This window comes from Oryctolagus cuniculus, chromosome 1 (genome assembly GCF_964237555.1).
Source record: "Oryctolagus cuniculus chromosome 1, mOryCun1.1, whole genome shotgun sequence".
Classification (NCBI taxonomy): Eukaryota; Metazoa; Chordata; class Mammalia; order Lagomorpha; family Leporidae; genus Oryctolagus; species Oryctolagus cuniculus.
In genome coordinates, this window is record NC_091432.1 from 55,529,121 (window position 1) to 55,553,612 (window position 24,492).

The following is a 24,492-nucleotide window of genomic DNA, read 5'->3' on the forward strand; positions in this document are numbered from 1 at the left end:
ACCAACTTCCCCAGCGGGGGTAAAACTCAGCACATACACCTTAAGCACAGGGAGAGGCTTTTGTTTTGTTTTTGTTTTAAGATTTTTATTTATTTGAGAGGCAGAGTTACAGACAGAGAGAAGCAGAGACAGAAAAAGGTCTTCCATCCGCTGGTTCACTCCCCAAATGGCCAATCCAAAACCATGAGCCAGGAGCTTCTTCCAGGTTTCCCACACAGGTGCAGGTACCTAAGGACTTGGGCCATCTTCTATTGCTTTCCCAGGCCATAGCAGAGAGCTGAATTGGAAGAGAAGCAGCCGGGACTAGAGCCGGTGCCCATGTGGGATGCTGATGCCACAGGCAGAGGATTAACCTACTGCACCACAGCACCAGCCCCAGGGATAATTTTGATTGGCATTGCCGTGGGTATAGCCATGCAGGAGCCACCCAGATGCTGTGGGTAGGGGAGACTTTAGGTACAAACATCCCCTGCCCCAGGAAATCTGGCCAGGACGAGAGTCAGTCACCTCTGGGCCAAGTGGCACACAGGATACAGCAGGTCAGTTTAAGAGAGGTCAAACTGAGTGCTACTCTGCAAGATGGCCTGACCTTTCAGTTTCAAGAAAAGCAGGATATCTGGACCTTTATGTGAGTTCTTCCAACTGCGAAATGTTAGTAACCGATCTAAAAGCTGGTCACGGTGCTCCTAGCAACCGGCCCACTGCTCTCTAATGTGCATCTCTGAGAGCAGACACTTCGCCTCCAAGGATGCTTGTTCCTTAAACGACTTCCAAGAGACCACACCAGCCAGAAACTCATTTAATGACGTGAGGAGAAGCAGCCTCTGGGAAAATGTCAGCCCTTCCTGCTCACCCGAGAATCCGCACAGTGGGAGCCTCTCGTCGCTCGCCCTTCCCTGGCTCTCCCACTTAGCCTGGCACCACCCCAGCCCTGCCTGCCACCTCCTCCGTCCTGCACCTGCCGCTTCATGCACGGCTTTCCCTTCTTGACTTCAGCCGCTGCTCTAGATTCTGTTCCACCGTGCGTCCTTAGACTCTTATTCCGTGTCCCAAGAGCCTCCTGTTTCTTCCTGGCCCCTTGGAGGTCCCCAGCCTCTCGGCTGCCTGCTGGCCCCCCACAGTGGAGTCCAGAGGATGAGTGATGGGGGACTCACTTAGAATCACTTAGAGCAAAGCCACTATTCATTTTACCACCAGCTGTGATCAGTGGGTGTTTGCGGGCCCTGTGGCACTTATCAGAGTATGCATTTTCTTTCTTTTTTTTTTGACAGGCAGAGTAGACAGTGAGAGAGAGAGACAGAGAGAAAGGTCTTCCTTTTGCCGTTGGTTCACCCTCCAATGGCGCACCGCGCTGATCCGATGGCAGGAGCCAGGTACTTATCCTGGTCTCCCATGGGGTGCAGGGCCCAAGCACTTGGGTCATCCTCCACTGCACTCCCGGGCCATAGCAGAGAGCTGGCCTGGAAGAGGGGCAACCGGGACAGAATCCGGCGCCCCGACCGGGACTAGAACCCGGTGTGCCAGCGCCACAAGGCGGAGGATTAGCCTAGTGAGCCACGGCGCCGGCCCAGAGTATGCATTTTCATCATCTCAGTTCATCAGTGTCCCCTTCATCTGAGACAGAGCAGGACTTTGCCCCCCGTACTGTGATGGGAACGGAGGAGTACGGCAGCCAGCTCGCCACCAGCCCCCGAAGTGATACTCTTGTGGAATGAGCATTGCTTAGGGAGAAGTTCCCTGGGCATCTCTCCCAGGAGGGGTCCTTGACAGAAAGACAAATATCTGTGTTCTTGGAGGGAATGGAGCCCTGGGACCATGAGACGGGTCCGCCAGTCTTGGTTCCAGCCACCAGCATCAGGCTGACTTCCTGTTACTCCACCTTGGCCAACCAAGTGAACAGTGAGCTCCAACTCACCAGTGAACTCCTCAACATTTCTGGTGGCCCAGGGTGGGGGTGCTCAGGACCCGGGTTAGGATGCCTGGGCCCCCAGTCAGAGAATCTGGGGGCCACCCTTGGCTCTGGCTCCTGACTCCAGCTTCCTGCTGACACAGACTCCAGGAAGCAGCAGCAGTCATGACTCAAGTCATTGTCTTCATGCTGCCCACGGGGCAGACCTGGATTCAGCTCCTAGATTCTAGCTTTGCCCACAGCCCAGCCCCAGCCGTTATGGACATTTGGAAAGTGAACTGGAAGATGAGAGTGCCCCCCCCATCCTCTTATCTGTCTTTCTCTGTCTCTCTACCTCTGCCTCCTACAGGGAAGACAGTTGCTTTAGTAACTGGGCCTCTTCCATCGCCTCACCAGTGTGAGTCATGGGGGCTCATGGGTGGACCTGCTATCAACATTTCTATGTATTTTGTTTGGGCAGCGAAGTTATCCGCACACCTAAGCTTCAGGGTCTCTGGTGCCAAAAACCGTGAAGACCAAACTCACTGGAGTGGCATTCAGGGACTTCCGGAAGCTGGCTCCACCTCTTGTTCTAATTTCTCATTTCTCCACTCTCACATGCTGCATAGTCCATGCTCCGGATCAAGCTGCACTGTGCATCTATAATTCCTAGTTATGCCTTTTTGCTAATGCTGTTCCTTTAGGCAAAAACCTTGGCACTCATGGCTCTGTCTAGCAGGCTGAGTTCATCTCTCCAGACCCAGCTCAAGTGCTCACTTTGTGGCTTCTCCACCTCCCCTACAGTTTCCTTCTCTCTCCTCTGAGCATTCATGCCTGCGATCCATCCCTTGCCACCTTATACCTGAGACTTATATTCCAAGCCCCAGTTCTCTGTATCTCTTGCTGGACTGTGAGTCCTAGAAGACCTTGTCTTTGTATCCCAAGCTGCTCCTCCGTGCATGGTGGGTAACTTAAAAAAATAGACAGACAGTGAAATGGTCATTTACTGAGCTCACCAGTGACAGGTGCTTTCCAACTTTGCTTTTCATCCTCACACTGCCTTGCTGAGTCAGATTTTATGATCACAGAGCCCAGAGAGGTTCAGTGACTCACCAAGGACACACAGCTAGCTGTGGCTGGGTGAGAATTTGAGCACAGGTCTGTCCAGCTCTCCCAATAGGCAATGCTGCCTCCTACTCCTCCTCCCCTGCTCAAGTCCACACCCAGGGCTCTGAGAGGTGGGAGATCCCGAGCTTCTCCCCTGACTGCAGCCACTCAGTTTCCTGTGCTAAGTGGGCCTGGGTGGGAACACAGGGCCCCAGGAGTGTCTTCTCAAGGGTTCGGCTTTGGGCTTCCAAAAAAAGCATCTGGTGCAGAGGCAGCACATGGTGTTCCCTGTTCCCTGGCTTGGCTCCCGTGGAGAGACGTCCCCCGAACACGGCCTTGTGTTTGGGCTCACGGGAGGGAAGTGTTAGTTTCACTAAAAACTGTGGGATTTAAGCAGTCCAGATGCACTGCCCAGCATCCATGTAACAAGAAGGTGCACTGTGCAAAGGAGAGAGGGCTTCCTCCCCATCCTGCCAGGGACCACCACCCATGACCTGAGGGCTCAGGAACACAGCTCAGTCCTGGCCCTGGGAGGGCTGTAGGCTGCTGGCTGCCGCCAGGCCATGGTTTCAGCGTGGGCCAGTTGAGGTCAGAATAGAACCAGGAATGGGTTCTCTTGGGACCACTGGCACCCACTGCCCCAGCAGTGGGAGGTGGCGGCCGTATGCTTGGGAGTGTGCGTTAGCAGACTGCTCTTTGGGGTGGGCGGCAGGGCAGCCGAGAGGGTCCTGGCAGCCATGGCAGCAGGTGCCGGCTGGCGAGGTGGGGAGGAAGAGGTCAATGGCAGACACTGTCTTAAGTTCACGAGTGGACATTTGATAGAACCCCCAGAGGGCCTCCCAGCCATACCTGGGAACAGTGTGCGATGAAAACACTGCCACAGGAGGTGACCAAAGAACCAGAGACATACTGCGCGTTGACAGTGATGCTATTGTCACACACACACACACACACACACACTGCCATCTGTTCAGGCCTGGGAGGACACCAGTTCAGGTGCATCCTTATGTATCTTACTGCTTTTATTTCATTCATTCATTTCTTCTCTCAACAAATACCTATTAGACCCGTGACAGAATTTTATCATCTACACAACCATCAGCAGCACCTGATGCAAATTACAAATTCACCACCCTAGGTTGAGGTATTTTGGCTCTTAGTTAACAATCATAAAATAATGCCTCAAGAATTCAAGGATTAGACAATAACTTTTGTTCTATCTTCAGAGTTATTTGTATGTGTTGAACATTTATTTATGTTTTTTACATTTTTACAAAGTAAGCAAAGTTAAACTGCATTCCACTACCCACTGAATAAATCCCCTTTACTGAAATGTCATCATCACCCAAAAGAGAGGACTGTCATTCATTATGCGGGTTGTGCGGGTGCCACATTTTCTGCTGGCCTCGGTTCCTCCCAGCCAGGTCAGTCACAGTCTGAGGACCCTGTGCCATTCGTTCCCTGCATGATCGGTGAGAATTAGTAAAGGAAGGCTTGTCGCGTCCCTAGTACCACATGAAAAGCGGGCTGTGTTAAGCTCAGCCAAATGCCTGCTGGACAATGAAGAAGTTGCCTACCATTTCTTCATTCTGAATGTCCCCCAAAACCCCACATTTGTGTGTTACAGCAGCCAAGCCATGGAAACAGCTGAAGTGTGTGTGAATGGATGAACACATAAGGAAGTGTGCTGCACACCCACACACATACACACACACACACAATGAAATGTAACACTACATCCATGTTGGTGCAACGCGGCTCATCCGTGTTGAGCCTAGAGGACGTTATGCTAAGTGGAATGTGGTGACACAGACAACTACTGCATGATCTCACTTTCATGTGGAATCCGGAAAAGTCAAATTCATAGGAAGAGGAGCCTGGTGGGCCCCAGGGATCAGGCAACAGGGCAAAGTGGGAGGCATGGATCCAAGGGAAAAGATCCATGCATTTCTAGATTGGTACGTTCTGGAGTGCTGACAGGCAGTGTGGTGGCTACAGTTACTAATAATGTGTGATGTACTTGAACTTGCTGAGTATCGTACACACGCACACACAGAGTAACCGTGTGAGGTGGTGGTGATATGCTAGTTAGCTTGATGGCAGTAGCTATCTCACAATGCACGTGTATGTTAAAACATCATGTTATATACCTTTAATATGCAGCATTTTTATTCATCAATTGGACGTCACTCCAGCTGGGGTGCAAACCTTGCTCCGGTCTCCTCACAGGACGGCCACGCATCTTCAGGATGCTAGGAGAAACACTTTAGCTTAACCCCAGGAAGACCCTACCTGCCCCCAGCCTAACACCGTCTGTGTTTTTGTTCTAAACCAGGGCCCTGCACCCGCAGAAATAGCTCACAGTCCACCCACAATCATCCTGACCGGAGATGTCAGTTCACCGGAAGGAGAAACCGACAAAAACCTGGCCAACAGGTACACGTCCCGGGTGCCTGATTCTTCTGCTGTGATGCACAGTATCTCCTACAATATGGGGATCAGGTTGTTCTGTTTTTTTAAATATTTTCTTCTTTCTTGTATCATTTTATTGGTGCAAATACAACCAAGCAGTTTGGGATTTTTACAGTAACTTTTTCCCCAAATGAGTTTCCCTCTCCTGCATCTGGCCCTTTGCACTCTGCGAGGCTGTTTGAAATTCACAGCCAGGAAGTTTCTGCTACAGACCAGGTATCTGCAGATGGTTGGCAAGATGTGAGTCTTTGACTGTGGGATCCTGCCCCTGGCTGAAGCAGGTTCCACGTGGAAGACGGTCTCCTAGGAGGGACGTGGGCTCGCATGCTCCGGGATGTCACTGCTTTGGTTTTACGTAGCACTAACCCATTCCTTCATCTGCCTCAGGGGTAGGGAATCTTTACTCCCAGAAGGGCCACTGGGCATTTATAGTATCATTCATGGGCCATACAAAATTAGCAACTTAAAAACCGGCCTGCTCCCAGCTCTCTGCTGTGGCCAGGGAGTGCAGTGGAGGATGGCCCAGGTGCTTGGGCCCTGCACCCCATGGGAGACCAGGAAAAGCACCTGGCTCCTGGCTCCTGCCACCGGATCAGCGCGGTGCGCCGGCCGCAGCGCGCCGGCCGCGGCGGCCATTGGAGGGTGAACCAACGGCAAAGGAAGACCTTTCTCTCTGTCTCTCTCTCTCACTGTCCACTCTGCCTGTAAAAAAAAAAAAAAAAAAAAAAAAAAAAAAAAAAAAAAAAAACCGGCCTGCTCAGCCGACCAGTGCTACAGCTCAATAGGCTAATCCACTGCTAGTCCCGGTCGGGGCGCCGGATTCTGTCCCGGTTGCCCCTCTTCCAGGCCAGCTCTCTGCTGTGGCCCGGGAGTGCAGTGGAGGACGGCCCAAGTGCTTGGGCCCTGCACCCGCATGGGAGACCAGGAGAAGCACCTGGCTCCTGGCTTCAGATCAGTGTGGTGTGCCGGCCGCAGCGGCCATTGGAGGGTGAACCAACGGAAAAGGAAAAAAAAAAAAACAACAAAACAACACCAATCTGCTATACATTTAATGAATTTCGAGTCCTGCCTGTGGTTGCTGTGGCAGGGCCAGACTGAATGATTTTACAGGTCTTAAATGGCCCACAAGCCAGACGTTTTCCACCCTGGTCTAACTGGAGTGAGATAATCTAAGCATAATTTTCAAAAACTTAAAAAAAATGGCAGGTCTTTGGTGCAGTGGTTAAGGTACTGCTTGGGATGCCTGCAACCCATATTGGAGTCTCCAGATACAAATCTCAGCTCTATTTCCAATTCCATCTTTCTGCTAATGGTCACCATGGGTGGCAGTAGGCGATCACTCAAGTACTTGGGTCCCTGCAACCATATGGGAGACCTGGATCAGGTTCTGGGCTCCTGGCTTCAGCACAGCCTACCCCTAGCTGTTGCAGGCATTTGGGGAGTAAACCAGTGGTTGAACAATTTCTTTTTGCCTCTGTCTTTCTAACTTTCAAATAAGCAAATATTCAAAAACTTAAAAGGATAATCCTCATACAAATATATAGTGAGCATATGTTAAAGATTTATTTTTTGCTCATTAGAGGGAAGCAGCAGGATACCAAAATCAATTTAGAGGAGGGTAGTCCTCTACGTGATGTGTGTGTGTGTGTGTGTGTGTGTGTATCCATATCTGTATCTAGATTTAGATAAACCCTGTATATCTATATACATATGTGTGTATAATTAGTGGGGAGGGAAAGAATGCTGGAATAACATTGCTAAGTTAGATATAAAATAGGTTAATGCTCTTCAGGGCAATGAAATCATACTCTCACCTTTTCTCTCAAATATAAATCATCAGTATCTCTACCAGACCTCAGTTCCTTACTTTTTTTTTTTTTTTTTTTTTTTGACAGGCAGAGTTAGAGAGAGAGAGAAAGGTCTTCCTTTTCTGTTGGTACCCCCCCAAGTGGCCGCTACGGCTGGTGCGCTGTGCCAATCTGTAGCCAGGTGCCTCCTCCTGGTCTCCCACGCGGATGCAGGGCCCAAGGACCTGGGCCATCCTCCACTGCACTCCCAGGCCACAGCAGAGAGCTGGACTGGAAGAGGAGCAACTGGGTCAGAATCTGGTGCCCCAACCGGGACTAGAACCCAGGGTGCCGGCACGAGGATTAGCCAAGTGAGCCGCGGCACTGTCCGCTTCATTTTTTTTTAAATATTTATTTTTTATTTATTTGAAAGACAGAGTTATATATATAGAGAGAGCCAGAGAGAGAGAGAGGTCTTCCATCCTCTGGTTCACTCCTCAAATGACCCAAAATCCAGAGCTGAGCTGATCCGAAGCCAGGAGCCAGGAGCTTCTTCCATGTCTCCCATGCAGGTGCAGGGGCCCAAGGACTTGGGCCATCCTCCACTGCTTTCCCAGGCCATAGCAGAGAGCTGGATTGGAAGTGGAGCAGCCGGGACTAGAACCAGCGCCCATATGGGATGCCAGCACTGCAGGCTGGGGCTTTAACCTGCTGTGCCACAGTGCCAGCCCCAGTTGCTTATGTTTTATGAGATTTCTCCAAGTTAGATGTTAGCTCAGAGTCTAGGCCCTAATAAAGAGTACATCCCAGATATACCCCCTTACATCAGAGGTTGGAAAGCTTGCACATGCGTCGGAATCAACTGGGGCACTTGTTAGAGCACAGCTTGCCGCCACCACCCCTAGAGTCCCTGACCTCACGGGTCTAGGTGGGACCTCAGAGCGGCAGTTCTGATGTGCTCCCAAGTTGAAAGCCAGGGACGAGACTTTGGGGGAGCAGAGAGCAGGGGTGGAGAACGGCTGGCCAGCGGGTCATGTGAGGCCGGCAAAATCACATGGTCTAATGCTCCTAAGGCAACCATAGGTGGGGCTCAAAACTCAGCCAGGCTCCGGCAGGCTGATTTTTAAGTCGTTCATTTTGCATGGCCCATGAAGGACATCACGAATATCCAAATGACCCCTGCAGAAGAAAGGCCCCTCCCCATGGAGGCCTCGTTCTGCCTATTGCCGAGCTGGGATAGATTTTCGTAACAAGCTGGCCCTTGTGTATTTCAGAGCTCACAGCCCCCACCGGAGGCTCTCTCACCGCCACCTGAAGGTTTCCACGGCCCCGCTGACTTCTCTGGGTAAGGGCTAGGCCAACCCGAAGGTGTGTTTGAGTAGAAGACTGAGCTCCAGCGGCTGGGCTGGACTCGGGCCATTCCCCCTCTCCTGATCTGCAAGGCAGCTCATCCCTATATCAGCCCCTCATGTTGGAATGCAGAAGAATTACGATGTCTAATTTCAAGTTCTTGTGGTGAAAAGTTAAGACTAGGATGTGAAGAGGCAGATGAGGAAGTCCAAGAGGGAACAGCTGGGTAAAGCTCAATTCTGGGGCCCTCCTGCTACAAAGGCCCATACCTAGGTAAGAGAGTGCCCGAGTGTCAGGCTGGCTGCCCGGCTCACACACTCATTCCCCAGATGAATTTTCCCAGCCTGCCCCATGGCCACCAGAACGCGGCTCCATGCCTGGTCCCAGCCTGCGTGTTGCTCGTATGCTCCGTATGAGGAGACCAAGGCGTGAACAGATACACTGGGACACCGTACTGTAAGGGCTTTCACAAAACAGCTTGGGTAACTGGGCAAGAAAGGGACGCATTCTCTCGGGAGGCAAAGACTGGGCAGATATTCCAAAGGAGAGGGTGGTTGAGTCGCCCCTTAGAGCTAAGAAGAAGAAAGGCATTCCTGGAGGACGAAGTGACGGCAGGGAGCAGGAGCCATGACAGAGCATTGTGCTGGCAGCTAAATCGATCAGAAGTCCAGCTCACATCAGCTGACACAATCATCTCATTATCATCAGTCATCAATCAATCAGGCTTGTAGTTTCAGGTAGCAAATCCAGGTGCTCACACAGGGTTTGGATTAGTCATCGCCCACGCCATTTCTCAAGTCTTTTGTGTGTTTGCTTTCTGCTTGGGCAGGGAGCAGACGGAGCACACAACCCTGACACATGTAGTGAGTGGCTACCACAACTCCAAGTTTACCTCCCATTGGCTTCCCCATGCTACCCACACACTTCCCGGGATTGCCGCTCGTGGGCCTCATGCGGCCACCCTCATGCTATTCCTTGCGGTCAACGGAACAGAATTCCTCTAGTGGCCAAGGCTGATACACAGTCCCACCCTTGGGGCTTGGGGTGGGTGTGGTTAGCACTCTCCTAACTAAAATTCTCCCAGCAATCAGAAGGGGTTCACCCCCTGAAAAATGAGGAGCTACTGCCAAAAGAAGTGATGGTGGAGGCTGGGGGATACGAATGTGTGAGACCAGCTGGGAGGCGCGTTGGCTCCCCGTGGTCCCTGGGGTGGCCCCGTTGGAGGATGCAGGAGAACGGGATGGTGGACATGGCTTTTAGGAAAACCCTGATAGCAGCGCAGGACGGGAGGGGGGGACCAGCCAGCAGGCAGTGGGGGCGCAATTGTTCAGGGAAGAGCCTAGGAGTCAGAAGAGAGAGGAGGGGCAAGCCCCAGGGCTATCTACAGGTAAATACAGTTGGCTGGAGGTGAGGTGCGGTCTCCCATGAACCTGAGTAACCGGGAAGGGGTGGTGCCACTCATCCACCCCAGCCCTGGGGGCTGCTGGGGAAGGAAGGGAGTAAACAGTGGAGTGGAGGTGCAAGGGGAGGACTGGCAGCCATGGTTCCCATCTGTGGCCCGCGATCTTCCCATTGCAGCTTTTATCCACACACCTGAAGCTCACTAGCTTGCCGAAGAAACAGAGACCAGCTGGAGGAACACTTGGGGAAGCAGACAGCATGGGGGGAGGGGGCTCCCTCAAGGCCTTCCTCTAGTTGCGTCTTCATGGCCACTTGTAGCAGAGCTCTGCCCCAGCCACAGGCAGCAAGCTGGAGCAGACGGGCCTGCAGAGGAGGCCCAGGGGTGTCCCTGGGCAAAGGCGGGAGGTGCGGCGGGCTGGGCAGCTCTAGGTGGCAGCCCTGGGCCGAGGTGTGTGGTTAGCAGGGCCTCAGCCTGAGCCGGCCCTCCCCGCAGACCCTGCGGGGCACGTCATTGACCTAGTCCACGACCAGCTGCCGGACATCAGCATCTCGGAGGAGGACAAGAAGAAAAACCTGGCGCTGCTGGAAGAAGCCAAGTCGGTGAGCGAGCGCTTCCTGGCGCGGCGCGGTAGGAAGTCCAGGAGCAGCCCCGGGGACTCCCCGACAGGTAGGCCAGGCGGGAGGGACAGGTGGCTACACAGGGTGCTCTGAGCTGGGGAGGGCTGGGCCGGGCCAGGCCGGACTGGACCCAACCCAGCTGCAGGGAGGGTCTTACTGCAGAGGAGACAGAGGGACCCCTGTTAACTGGCTGCCCCAGGGCTTCCAGGCCCCAGGAGGTCGGAGCCCTGGGGAGAGAGCCCTGTGCTATTTCTCAGTCTCCAAAATGCCTGCCCAGCTCTGGCCAGGAAACTCGGGCTTTTCACCATGTACGACCATTGTGGCTTCCAGGAAACGTCAACCCACACAACGCACACCCCAAGCTCCAGTTGAACTCCTCCTTCCCCTCTACCAGCTTCCGCCCCACCCTACGCCCACCCTTAGTCCTGCATGGGGAGAAATTCGGATGCCCAGACCCTGGCTCGCCCTGTGTGGGTGGAGTCTCCAGGGGACTCTGGCCTGTGGGTCCCTGCTCTGCAGTCCGAAGAGCCTGTCACGGGCCCCCAGCAGAGCGAGGGCTCTTGGGGAGATTTTCCTGCACCTTGAAATGCTCCTGCTGCCCCTCTGGCTCAACTTATCCTAATTCCTGATCAGAAAGTTGGGGCGGGTTTTAGGCAAGTCTGCGGGTGCCAAAGAGGGCAAGGGCGCCCGTGAAGTCAGGTCCGTACTGGGGGCCCTGGAGGAACGGCTGTGCCAGGTCTGGAAGGTGCTCTGAGTTCAGGTCAGGCTGGCCAAGCAGGGTGACTTCACACCCCTTAAATGACCCGAGGGCCTCTCTGTGGGGCTGTGCTTAGAGCCTTAGGTGGCAGTGCAGAATTACCGCTGGCCCCAACACAGCAGGTGTGGTTCCCTGAAAGCGTCCGTGTTATGCCCATGTCCCAACCCTTCCCAAATGCCCGCCAACATGCATCTGTCTCCGCAGCTGTGTCCCCAGGCCTCAGCCCAGGAGCGTCTCCTACGTGCTCTCGCAGCAACTCCCTTGCCGTCCCCACCCCGCCAGGTGAGGCTCCCACTCAGGACTCCTGGGCAGCTCCCCGGTGGGGTTGCCCCACGGGAGGCAGGTACCCGTCCCCCTGGGGTTCTGGGCTAGCAGGGCTCCGGGCAAGGTCATGGCAGGGGCTATGAGAAGATGCAGAGAGAGCAATGCTCATTTGGACAGGCTTCCTGCTCGGGCTACTTTGAGGGTTTTGGTTGCTTTTCCTTTTACTGGGCTGCGTTGAGGGTCACCCCCTTGGATCGGCAGGGTGCAGGGAGAGCGGGCTGCGCTGGTTGGTGCTGTGGGCCGGCTCGGGCTCGGGCTCGGCACTGCTGATTTCCCTATGCCTCAGCCCCTCATGCTTCTGTGAGGATTTAGAGGTCCCCCCCACCCAATCTGCCCACCGGGAGGGAGGCCCTCAGGCTTGAGGTTGCTCAGGGAGGAGGCTTGGGGGCAAGGGGAGGGGCAAGTCTTTACCAAAGGGCCCAGAGCATCACTGACCAGGATCTGGCCGGTTCCAGGTTTGGATGTGTGCAGTGGCCCACAGCCCCCTGTGCCCGGAGCACCAGCACAGGTAACGGCACCGTGCACTGTGCTCTTTCTGGGTCAACTGGTTTCTCCCCGACCCCTAAACTTGGAGCCCCCCCCCCATGACCCCTGGAGCTGAGGGTGCTGGGTGGGGAGGTGCTGACGACGTTGCCGGGGCCTCACCTGAGGGGATCTCGGGGATTTGGAGCAAAGGTCTCCGCACGGTGGGCTTACTGTGCTTGCTTTTTCCCGCAGAGCGGGGATGAGGCCGAAATCCCTTCACCTCACCTTGGCGAGCCTGTGAGTTTGGGCTTTGCTCAGTTTGGAGGATTTGGGAATGGGAGACTGAGTCTTCTAGGAACCTGGCCCCTGAGCAGCCTGAGGTTGGGGGGAGGGGAGGGGTGGAAACAGTCGGGTGTGCTGCCCTGCTGCGCAGGCGGAGTCACTGGGGGTGACCTCCACGGAGGCCAGGCTGCCGGCCAGAGGCAAGGAGCACATCCAGCCCCTGGCTGCGGTGCTGCCTGGGGTGGGCAGAAGTGCCCCATGCCTGCTCAGAGAAAGGTGCCTGCTTTGGGACACAGGCTCACCTAGAGCCAGGCCCAGGGGCCAGTCCTTGGGCGAAGGGTCGGCACACAGGCACTCTCACAGAGCGGATTTCCCACGGGGAGTGGAGCAGGGGGTGGGAGTCTCAGAACTGAGCAGTGAGCCAGCACCTTTGCGAGAAAGGCCTGCTCTGATGATCCTTAACCTCTGTTGGGTTGTGGACCTCTGAGAAATCATTGAAGGCTGTGGCTTCTCTTCCCAGAAGAGTGCTACGCCCCTCATGCACACGCAGACGTATTTTGAGAGGGTCACAAGCCTGCAGGGGGATCCGAGTCCCTAGGAGTTAAGGGCCTTACCAGGCAGAGCCAAGACTGGAATCTGGGGCAGCTGAGCTGGGCCAGGCCGGCCTTCTCCTCCTCTCTGCTCAGCTGCCAGCCCATGGCAAGTTCTTGGCTGGATCCCGACTGCAGCTCCATTGTCCTCTGGGCCATACAGACCTCAGGCTTGTTTGTGGGTCCTCACTGCTGGCCCAGAGCCACTGAGAAGCCCTCCCCCAACCACACACGCACAAAGGGCTCCTTGGCAGAGTCTGAGGGGTGGGGGGGGAAGGAGACCCACAGCAGAAATGTCTTCACCTGTCCCCTGCCCTGCCTGTGCCACGGTGCCAACTCGACCTTGTCTCTTTCAGAACGTCCCCAAAGGGGTAGCTGACCGAAAGCAGAATGACCAGAGGAAAGTGTCCCAGGGCAGGCTGACTCCTCGCTCTCCCCCGGCGGAGAAGCCCAAAGAGCTTGCAATAGAACAAAAGGAAAACTTCGATCCCCTCCAGCACCCTGAGACCACTCCCAAGGCCCCCGCTTCTGGCTCGAGCACTGGTGGGAAAATGGCCTTGAACAGCCCCCAGCCTGGCTCTGTTGAGGGGGAACTGGGGAAGCTGCCCCTGAAGACGGCCAGGGAGGGCAACCCTCTGCCTCGAAGTCCGGCCCACGGCCCAGGGGGGCCGGCCACCCCAGCCTCCCAGGGAAAAGTCTCGGCTGGTGAGCCCACGGGGCCCAAGGTGGGCTCGCCGGCTGAGCTGCGGTCCCCTGCGCCCCGGCCCCCTCTGCTGCGGGGTGTCTCCTGGGATAGTGGCCCTGAAGCACCAGGCCCCCGGCTGCAGAAGGTTCTGGCCAAGCTGCCGCTGGCGGAGGAAGAGAGGCGCTTCTCTGGCAAAGGCAAATTGGCCAAGGCGCCGGGGCTTACAGACTTCCAGATTCAAGTGCAGCCTGTGCGGATGCAGAAGCTGACCAAGCTCCGTGAGGTAGGTCCCGGGGGCTGCTGGGCATGGTGTGAGCACCAGGTAACCCCTGGGTTGCAGGTCCCTGAGCTGACACTGGGGCCTGGGAGAGTGGCTCTGGCCAGGACTTGGGCCTTCCAGGGTGCTCAGCTCCCCAACCGCGAGAGGCCAGGTCACATGGGTGGCAGGCATCTCCTTAGAACACCAGCTTCAGGTGTCAGCTTCTGACCTTGGCACTGGGTGGAAGGCAGCCTGGGTATAGTTGCCACATGATGCCACCCATCAGGGGAAGGACACGGGGTCCCCCAATGCTGGGCAGCTTTCCTCCTCCTGCTGGGTCCCTCGACGGGGTGCATGCTGGGATGCCCTCAGGGCTCAGCAAGGATGGAGTAGTTTTCTCCTTTGTGGTACCCCAAGCTTTCTTCCTGATGCCCACGAACAGGGCCCCCGAGTACGATGCTGCCCGTGGCAGGCTTGTCTTCCACGGCGAGCTGCTTCTAGTGCCCCCAGCTTCCACAGGCCATCATGCCAGGCACAATAGTCTCTGGGCCGCCAGCCTCTGCAGGGGGTGAGTTGGCATATCCAGAGATATGTAGGACAGACAGACTGGAGTGTGAGGCAGAAAATGTTAACACATTCCACTAACCACTACCCTGGTGACTGAGCACCAGGCGGGGGCTCCAGCCCTGGACTTCCATTTGGGTCATGAGCACCCCCTGCTGGCCTCTTCCTGTCCTTTATCCAAAAGGCTGAGCTGCCACCCTGGAGACAAAAAGAACCCTTTGGTGGCCCAGTCACAGGGTCAAGGAGCTCTGCTGGACATTTCCACTTGAGGACCCTGGACTGGTGCCCACCTGTGCCACACACCTGTGCTCAGCCTCCCATCTTGCCAGGCTCTGACGGCTGAGGCCTCGGGGCAGCAGGGCCCAGCCCTCATGTGTCCTGAGAGTTTAAAAATCCAAAAGGCACCACAGGAAGCTGTTGAAGTGAGGGGGTGGGGAAGCCACAAGTCCTGGGTGTGGGCACGTGGTGCCCGGAACAGCGGGGCAGAAAGCTGCAGCCAGCCACCAGATCATAGGGGATTGTTCAAAGAGCACCCAGTACGCACCTAGGTTACCCTTCTGTCCCCCTGTCCCCTGCCCCCTGCCAGCTGCAGCCGCAGTGTGGTTCAGCAAATCGCTCACCCTCAGACCCATGGACTCATTTGCCAAGCAGACCCTGCCAAGGACCACTCTTGCCCCAAGGAACATGGTGCTAATGGGGGAGGGGTGGTTCTTGCACCATTACTGGCTGGGAGAGAAGCTGTGATCCTGGTGTCTGTCATATCTCACTGTGCCACGCCATCCAGTCTCCTAAGGCTCGGGGTCACAGAACCAGGGAACCCACTGAGGAATGCAGCCCGATGCTGTGCCCTGAAACTTTGACTCTCTGTCCTCCCACAAAGGAGCACATCCTGATGAGAAATCAGAACCTGGTGGGGCTCAGGCTCCCAGAACTCAGTGAAGCGGCTGAGCAGGAAAAAGGTAGGTGGTGCGGGGCCGAGGCTCCCCGGGGCCAGGGCTGGTTTGTGGGCGCCTCGTTGGGGAAGGCGAATGTGTAAACGCGGGACTTCCTGCCTATGGCCTTTGTCCACCCCAGCCTCGGCGTGGGCTGGGCACAGAGCAGGCCCTCAGTAAATATTTGCAAATAAACCAATGAAGCAGATGGCGTTTCCTGCCCACTCAGCACGTCCAAAACTGTGCCCCACCAGCCCCAGGGCCCCAGGGCCCCAGGCAGAACGTGCGTGGCTCCAGAGGTCTGGAAGGGCGCCCTTTGCATGAACTTCTGACAGTGCTCTTTCCCCGACGCCCAGGAAGCCCCCCCAGATAGATCGGTTCCCCTTTTCATGCCATTGGAGCCACCTCTTGCTTTCTAACCAGCTGTTACCGCAAAGTCTGTGCCCCAGGCCCGAGCCGAGCCACCCCTCCGCACCTGTGTACATGCTGGGCCCAGCTGTGGGGTGGGCAGCACGGTAACACCCACTGTTCATTTTGAGTCCAGGCTCTGCCCCTGACTGGTCAAATGGCCTGGACAGGCTGCACCGCTCCCTGCATGAAATGGGGCTCGTGGGTTACCAGGGAGATGAATTGGGTTCAGTGAGGCTGAGTGCCTGCAGCACAGGGAGTGCTGGCTGGGCGTCAGCTTTCCTCTGCTACGGTGGGGGTCTCTGTGCAGTCTCCACCCCTGAATGCTGACAAAGGTGCCTGGCACTGCGAGGCCCTGAGCAAGGACTCCTTGAATTAATGAAATTGTGGAAGATGGGGCAGGCACATGGAGACGGGTTCATAAAAATAATTGGTAGCTTTGATCACAGCACCATGGGGCAGAGAGCTCCGCGCAGGCCAGCTGTCGCCCCCTCCCTGCGGCCACACACCTCCTTACCTCCATGTCTTCATCGCGGCTGTGACCCCTCCTCTCTGTATCGTCATCCCTGCCCAGTGAAGCGTGGGAGAGCCCCTGCAGCTCTGAAACCCTCATTTCCTTACTCCTGTGCCATACCATCTGCAGCTGACTCCTTTATGTTAGTATTTTATTTTTAAGATCTGTTTATTTTATTTGAAGGGCAGAGTTGGAGAGGGGGAGAGAGACAGAGAGATCTGCATGGCCACAGCAGCCAGGGTTGGGCCAGACCAAAGCCAGGAGCCAGGAGCTCCATCCAGGTCTCCCACATGGGTGCAGGCCTCCAAGCACTTGGGCCATCTTCTGAGGCTTTCCTAGCACATTACCTGGGAGCTGGATTGGAACTGGAGCAACCAGGACTTGAACTGGTGCCATTATGGGATGCTGGCTTCACAGACTGTGGCTTTACGGACTATGCCACAATGCTGGCCCATGTATTTTATTTTCACTATGGCAGATACACATAACACAAAACTGACTACTTTCACCATGCGCATGCTCACATTGCACAACTGTGGCCACCATCCAACTCTATGACTACTTTTTCCCAAGCTGCAACACTGTACCTGCTGAACACCAACTCCCATTCCCCAGCCCCTGGCCACTGCCATCGTATACTCCGTGCTCACGTGTTTGATCACTCTAGGTCCTCATCTGAGTGAAGTCTTACAATATTTCATCCTGCTCCTTATACGTAGTCATAATAAATGTCACATAGCATCTTTCCGTAGTACAAATCACTCTGCACCTCCAGTTTCATCTAGCTCCCCTGATAGAGTGAGAGGGCTGGGGATTCTTGCTGTCATCTCAGAGTTGAGAAAAGTGAGTCCTCAGGGTCTCCTGACTGCATGGGTTTTCTGTCACACAAGCAGTTGTGAAACTCTGGTTGGCGGTGTGCCATTGCAGATGCACTAATCCAGAGCAGGCTGGCGTGTGGGGGTGTGTCTGGGGGGCTGCTCTGTTGGAAGTGGGTGGGAAGGATTGGATGCCTGCCTCCTGGGACCCTCCCCCTCCTCTGAGGAGCCCAGGCTTCAAAGAGCCCCACTTAGGGCTGCTACCTGCAGCTTCAGTGTGGAAGCCCCTGCTTAGGGAACGCCCCTGGGGTGTGTGGGGGGGCGGCCCGCATCAGTGAAGCCCCCGGTGTGAAACCATTGGCAACCTCACCAGTCAACACTAAGGAAGACTGTGAGAGAAGGAAAGGTGCCAAGTCACTTTTTGGAAGGAATAAATTAATGGAATCTTAAATGTATTTTATATCTTCTAATTTTAAATTTGTTTATTAAAACAGTTTTAAAACACTAATAAAAAATTGTCTTATCCACAACCCCATACATTCTGAAAAAGCCAAAATTTCTCTATTCCAATACTTAGAGCTTTTTAGTAAGTTGATGCTGCAGTTGAATGGCCTATTTCTATTTCTTTTCACTTAAGTTGTCCATAACTGATCCCATCTGTTCTGACTGGTTCCCGTGTTTATTGTCTCATGGGTGCACACTTCCTTCTGTAGTGAAGTGTCTATTGTTGGGTAGATCAGATGTTTACAGTTCAGCTATGATTAACAACTCTATGATGAGCAAGTTTGTGTTTGTAGTTTTCCCCTCTTCCTTTACATTACTCCCTTGGGGTAAGTTCTCAAACCTGAGATTCCCTGTGTCATCACCTCCACCATCACTGCCTCTGTCCTCCACGCACTACCAGCACTAGGCTTTGCTTTCCTTTGCATTTGTTCCTTATTCATAAGAACATAGTAAGAGTAAGATAATCAATAGGAACAATTATAATGTATTATTAGTATAAAATGCCACTTCATTATCTGTTAATTTGCTAGCAGGATCAAACTTCCAATATTTAAGTATATTTTTCTTTTCTTCCCCCAGAAACCTTTTAATTAAGGAATACAAACTTCATGCATTTCATAAATATAACTTTAGAAACATAGTGATTCTTCCTACCGTACCCACCCTCCCACACATACTCCCACACCTCTTCCTCCTACTACTCATATTCCTAATTTTTTTTACCAAAATCTATTTTCAATTAACTTTAAAATACATACTATTAACTCTATACTAAGTAAAGAATGCAGCAAGGAGTATGAAAAAAAACTCAGTAGTCAACACAAGGGCTGTTCAAAGTCACTGCATCTCAAAGTGTCAGTTTCACTTCTATAGATTATCTTTTAGGTGCACTATTTGTTATCACAGGTCAGAGAACAGATGGTGTTTTTTGTTTTGGGACTGGCTTATTTCACTATGATGGTTTCCATTTCCATCCATTTTGTTGCAAATGACAGGATTTAATTTTTTAACTGCTATGTAGAATTCCATGGTGTACATATCCCACAATTTCTTTATCCAGTCTTCAGTTGATGGACATATGGGTTGATTCCATATCTTAGCTGTTGTGAATTGAGCTGCAATAAACATGGAGGTACAGGTAAATCTTTCATATGCTGGTTTCATTTCCCTTGGGTAAATTACCAGGAGGTGGGATGGCTGGGTCATTTGGAAGATCTATATTCAGGTTTCTGAGTTATCTCCGTCCTGTCTTCCACAGTGACTGTACCAGTTTACATTCCCACCAACAGTGGAGTAGGGTACCTTTTCCACACATCCTCACCATCATTTGTTGTTTGTTGATTTCTGTATGAAAGCCACTCTAATGGGGATGAGGTGAAACCTCATTGTGATTTTGATTCGCATTTCCCTGATGACTAGTGATCTTGAGCATTTTTTCATGTGTCTGTTGGCCATTTGGATTTCCTCTTTTGAAAAATGCTTAAGTCCTTTGCCCATTTCTTACCTGGGTTGTTTGTTTTGTTGAGTTTTTTGATCTCTTTATATATTCTGGTTTTAATCCTTTACAAGTTGCATAGTTTGCAAAAAAAATTCTCCCATCTGTCAATTGCCTCTTCACTTCACTGATTGTCTCTTGCAGTGCAGAAGCTTCTCAATTTGATGTAATCCCATTTGTCACCTTTGGCTTTGATTGCCTGTGCCTCTGCGATCTTTTCTAAGAAGTCTTTGCCTATGCCAATGTCTTGCAGTTTCCCCAATGTTCTCTAACAATTGATGGTATCAGGTTATAGATTTAGGTCTGGCCGGCACCGCGACTCACTAGGCTAATCCTCCGTCTTGTGGCGCCGGCACACTGGGTTCTAGTCCCGGTCAGGGCGCCAGATTCTGTCCCGGTTGCCCCTCTTCCAAGCCAGCTCTCTGCTGTGGCCAGGGAGTGCAGTGGAGGATGGCCCAAGTCCTTGGGCCCTGCACCCCACGGGAGACCAAGAGAGGTACCTGGCTCCTGCCATCGGATCAGCGCGGTGCGCCAGCCGTGGCGGCCATTGGAGGGTGAACCAACAGCAAAGGAAGACCTTTCTCTCTGTCTCTCTCTCTCACTATCCACTCTGCCTGTCAAAAAAAAAAAAAAAAAGATTTAGGTCTTTGATCCATTTTGAGTGGATTTTTGTATAAGGTGTGAGGTAGGGGTCTTGCTTCATATTTCTGCATGTGGAAATCCAGTTTTCCTGGCACCATTTGTTGAAGAGACCGTCCTTGCTCCAGGGATTGATTGTAGCTCCTTTGTACAAGATAAGTTGGTTGTAGATGTGTGGGTTGATTTCTGGCATTTTTCTTCTGTTCCATTGATCTATTCATCTGTTTTTATACCAGTACCAGCTGTTTTGATTAACACTGCCCTGTAATATGTCTTGAAAGCTGGTATTGTGATGCCTCTGGCTTTTGTTGCATAAAATTGCTTTAGCTATTCAGGGACTCCTGTGTTTTCATATGAATTTCAGCATCATTTATTCTAGATCTGAGAAGAATGTCCTTTTGATGAAGTATTTTGATTGGGATTGTACTGAATCTGTAAATTGCTTTTGGTAGTATGGACATTTTGATGATACTGATTTTTCCATTTTTTTTTTGTCTTCTATTTGTTTCTTTAATGTTCTTCAATTCTCATAGAACTCTTTATCTGTGGTTAAATTTATTCCAGCGTATTTGATTTTTTGGTAGCTATTGTGAATAGGATTGATCTTAGAAGTTCTTTCTCAGCTATGGCACTGTCTGTATACAAAGGCTATTGATTTTTGTGTGTTGATTTTATATTCTGCCACTTTACCAAATTCTTCTATGAGTTCACATAGTCTCTTTGGAATCTTTTGGATCCCCTATATATAGAATCATGTCATTTGCAGATATGGATAGCTTGACTTCCTCCTTCCCAATTTGTATCCCCTTTCTTTTCTTTCTTTTCTTTCCTTCTTTTCTTCCTCCCCTCCCCTCCTCCCTTTCCCTCCTCCCCTCCCCTCCTCCCCCCTCCCCTCCCCTCTCCTCTCCCCTCTCCTCTCCCCTCTCCTCTCTCTCCCCTCTCTCCCCTCTCTCCCCTCCCCTCTCTCCCCTCCCCTCTCCCCTCCCCTCTCCCCCTCTCCTCTCCCCTCCTCTCCCCTCCCCTCTCTCCCCTCCTCTCCCCTCTCTCCCCTCCTCTCCCCCCTGTCCTCTCCTCTCCCCTCTCCTCCCCTCCCCTCTCCCCTCCACTCTCTCCCCTCCTCTCCCCCCTGTCCTCTCCTCTCCCCTCTCCTCTCCTCCCCTCTCCCCTCCCCTCTCCCCCCTCCCCTCTCCCCTCCTCTCCCCTCTCTCTCCTCCTCTCTCCTCCTCTCTCTCCTCCTCTCTCTCCTCTCTCTCTCCCCTCTCTCCTCTCCTCTCCTCCTCTCTCCTCTCCTCCTCTCCTCTCCTCCTCTCTCCTCTCCTCTCCTCCTCTCTCCTCTCCTCTCCTCTCTCCTCTCTCTCCTCTCTCTCCTCTCCTCTCCTCTCCCTTTTCTTTCCTAATGTCTCTGGCTAAAACTATTTGGACTATATTGAATAGCAATGGTTAGAGTACACATCTTTGTTTGGTTCTGGATCTCATTGGGAATGCTTCCAGTATTTCTCCATTCATAGGATGCTGGTTGTGGGTTTTCTATAAATTGCCTTAATTGTTTTCCTTCTATACACAATTTGCTTAAAGATTTCATCATAAAACGGTGTTGTATTTTATCAAATGCTTTCACTGCATTTATTGAGATAATCATAAGGTTTTTGTTCTTTGATTTGTATATGTATCACATTGATTTGTCATTCTTGAACCATCCTTGCATGCCTGGGGTAAATCCCATTTGGTCCAGATGAATGAGCTTTCTGATGTATTGTTCAGTTCAATTGGATAGCATTTTGTTGAAGATTTTTGCGTTTAAGTTCATCAGGGAAATTGGTCTATAGTTCTCTTTCTCTGTTGTATGTTTTTCAGCTTTAGGAATTAAGGTGATGCTGGCTTCATAGAAGGAGTTTAGGAGGACTCCCTCTCTTTTTATTTTTTTGACAGGCAGAGTGGACAGTGAGAGAGAGAGACAGAGAGAAAGGTCTTCCTTTGCCGTTGGTTCACCCTCCAATGGCCGCCGCGGCCGGCGCACCGCGCTGATCCGATGGCAGGAGCCAGGAGCCAGGTGCTTTTCCTGGTCTCCCATGGGGTGCAGGGCCCAAGCACCTGGGCCATCCTCCACTGCACTCCCTGGCCACAGCAGAGGGCTGGCCTGGAAGAGGGGCAACCGGGACAGAATCTGGCGCCCCGACCAGGACTAGAACCTGGTGTGCCGGCGCCGCTAGGCGGAGGATTAGCCTAGTGAGCCGCGGCGCCGGCTCAGGACTCCCTCTCTCTCAATTGTTTTGAATAGCTTGAGAAGAATTGGAGTTAGTTCTTTAAATGTCTGGTGAAATTCATTAGTGAAGCCATCCAGTCCTGGCCTTTACTTTGCTGGGAGGGTTTTTATTACTGACTCAATTTACTTCTTGGTTATTGGTCTGTTTAGGTTGTCTGTGTCTTCATGGCTCAGTTTAGATAGGTTGTATGTGTCCAGGAATCTATCCATTTCTTCTATTTTTCCCGATTAGTTGGCATACAGCTTTTTGTAGTAATTTTTGATTATTATTTTTATATCTGTGGTGTGTGTTGTTACCTTTCCTTTTTCATCACTAATTTTAATGATTTGGGTCTTCCTCATCACTCCCTTTTTTTGGTTAGTTGGCCAATAGTGTGCCAAGTTTGTTTATTTTTTTCAAAAAACCAGCTCTTCATTTCGCTGATCTTTTGTGTTTTGGTTTTTTTTGTTTGTTTGTTTGTTTGTTTCCATTTTGTTTATTCTCTAATTTTATTATTTCTTTCCTCCTAGTTTTGGATTTAGTTTGCTGTTGTTTTTCTTGTTCCTTGAGATGCACTGATAAGTCATTTATTTGGTATCTTTCCAATTTCTTGATATAGGCACTATTTGCTATAAACTTTCTTCTTCACATGGCTTTTGCTGTATATCATAAGTTTTTTTTTAAGATTTATTTATTTGAAAGAGTTAGAGAGAGAGAAAGAGAGAGAAAGAGAAAGAGAGAGAAAGAGAGAAAGAGAAAGAGGTCTTTCATCCACTGGTTCACTCCCCAAATGACTGCAATGGCCAGAGCTGAGCTGATCTGAAGTCAAGAGCTTCTTTGGGGTTTCCCACACAGGTGCAGGGGCCCAAGGATTTGGGCCATCTTCTACTTTCCCAGGCCATAACAGAGAGCTGGATCAGAAGTAGAGCAGCTAAGACTTGAACTAGCACCCATATGGGATGCCTGTGCTGCAGGCTGAGGCTTTAATCTGCTGTGCCACAGCACCAGCTCCTATCCCATAAGTTTCAATGTTGTATTGTCATCTTCACTTGTTTCCAGAAATCTTTTGATTTCTCTTTTGATTTCTACAATGACCCACTGTTCATTCAGGAGCAGGTTATTCAGTCTCCATGTCTTTTCATAAGTTTTAGAGATTCTTGAGTCATTGATTTCCAGCTTCACTCCATTGTGGTCCGAGAAGATGCATGGTATGATTTTTATTTTTTTTTAATTTGCTGAGTCTTGTTTTATGGCCTACCCTATGGTCTATCCTAGAGAAAGTTCCATGTACTGCTGAGAAGAATGTGTATTCTGCATCTGTAGGATGAAAAGTTCTGTTAGGTCCATTTGGTCTATAGTATCCATTAACTCTGCTGTTTCCTTGCTGACTTTCTGTCTGGTTGATCTGTCTATTGCTGAAAATGGCATATTGAAGTCCCCTGTTACTATTGTGTTGGAGTCTATATCTCGCTTTAGATCCATTAACATTTATTTTAAATAGCCAGTTGCCCTATAATTAGGTGCATATCCATTTATTATGGTCACATCTTCTTGTTGAATTGATCCCTTAATCATTACATAGTACCCTTTTTTGTCTCTTTTAAGAGTTTTTATGTTAAAGTCTATTTTGCCTGATATTGGATGGCTACATCAGCTCTTTTTTGGTTTCCATTAGCATGGAATATCTTTTTCCATCCTTTCACTTTCAGTCTGTGGGTATCTTTTTGGTGAGATGTGCTTCTTGTAGGCAGCATATAGATGGATTTTGCTGTTTTTTCCCCCCATTCAGCCAGTCTGCGTCTTTTAACTGAAGAGTTGAGACTATTTACATTCAAGGTGACTATTGATAAGTAACAACTTGCCCCTGCCAATTTTCCATAAATATTCCTATTGTTTACTTTGGATTTCCTTTGTACTTTTACTGGGAGATTTTCTGCCTTCACCTTTTGTAGTGATGACTGTGTTTCTGTGTGTAGCACATCCTTAAGCATATTTTGTTAGGCTGGATGAGTAGTGACAAATTCTTTCAATTTCTATTTGTTATGGAAGGTCTTTACTTCACCTTCATTCATAAACGAGAGCTTTGCAGGGTACAGTATTCTGGGTTGACAGTTTTTTTCTCTTAAGACTTGGAATATATCTTGCCATTCTTTCCTAGCCTGTAGGGTTTCTGAGAAGTCAGCTGTGAGTCTAATTGGAGATCTTTTGAAAGTAATCTGGCATTTCTCTTGTGCACATTTTAGAATCTTTATGTTTTACTGTGGAGAGTTTGGCAACAATATGTCGTGGTGAAGATCATTTCTGGTCATGTCTGTTGGGATTTCTATGTGCTTCCTGTACTTGGACATCCCTTTCTTTCTCCAAAATAGAGAAGCTTTATGTTATTTCTGTTA

At 51.4% G+C, this 24,492-nt stretch overlaps 1 protein-coding gene across 8 annotated transcripts in view; it reads left to right on the forward strand.

The window, feature by feature from the left end:
* IRAG1 (inositol 1,4,5-triphosphate receptor associated 1) overlaps nt 1-24,492 on the forward strand; it is a 128,414-nt gene that overhangs the window by 56,310 nt on the left and 47,612 nt on the right. For 4 of the 8 annotated variants that reach the window (XM_051851398.2, XM_070073302.1, XM_070073288.1 and 1 more), the window contains 8 exons: nt 5,331-5,497; nt 8,529-8,599; nt 10,499-10,672; nt 11,585-11,662; nt 12,160-12,212; nt 12,422-12,466; nt 13,398-14,009; nt 15,430-15,508. In XM_051851398.2, coding sequence (XP_051707358.2) covers nt 5,331-5,497; nt 8,529-8,599; nt 10,499-10,672; nt 11,585-11,662; nt 12,160-12,212; nt 12,422-12,466; nt 13,398-14,009; nt 15,430-15,508 — 1,279 coding nt within the window. The remainder of the gene's footprint in view (nt 1-5,330; nt 5,498-8,528; nt 8,600-10,498; nt 10,673-11,584; nt 11,663-12,159; nt 12,213-12,421; nt 12,467-13,397; nt 14,010-15,429; nt 15,509-24,492) is intronic. The other 4 variants (XM_017345354.3, XM_070073303.1, XM_070073293.1 and 1 more) reach the window with 1 other exon arrangement.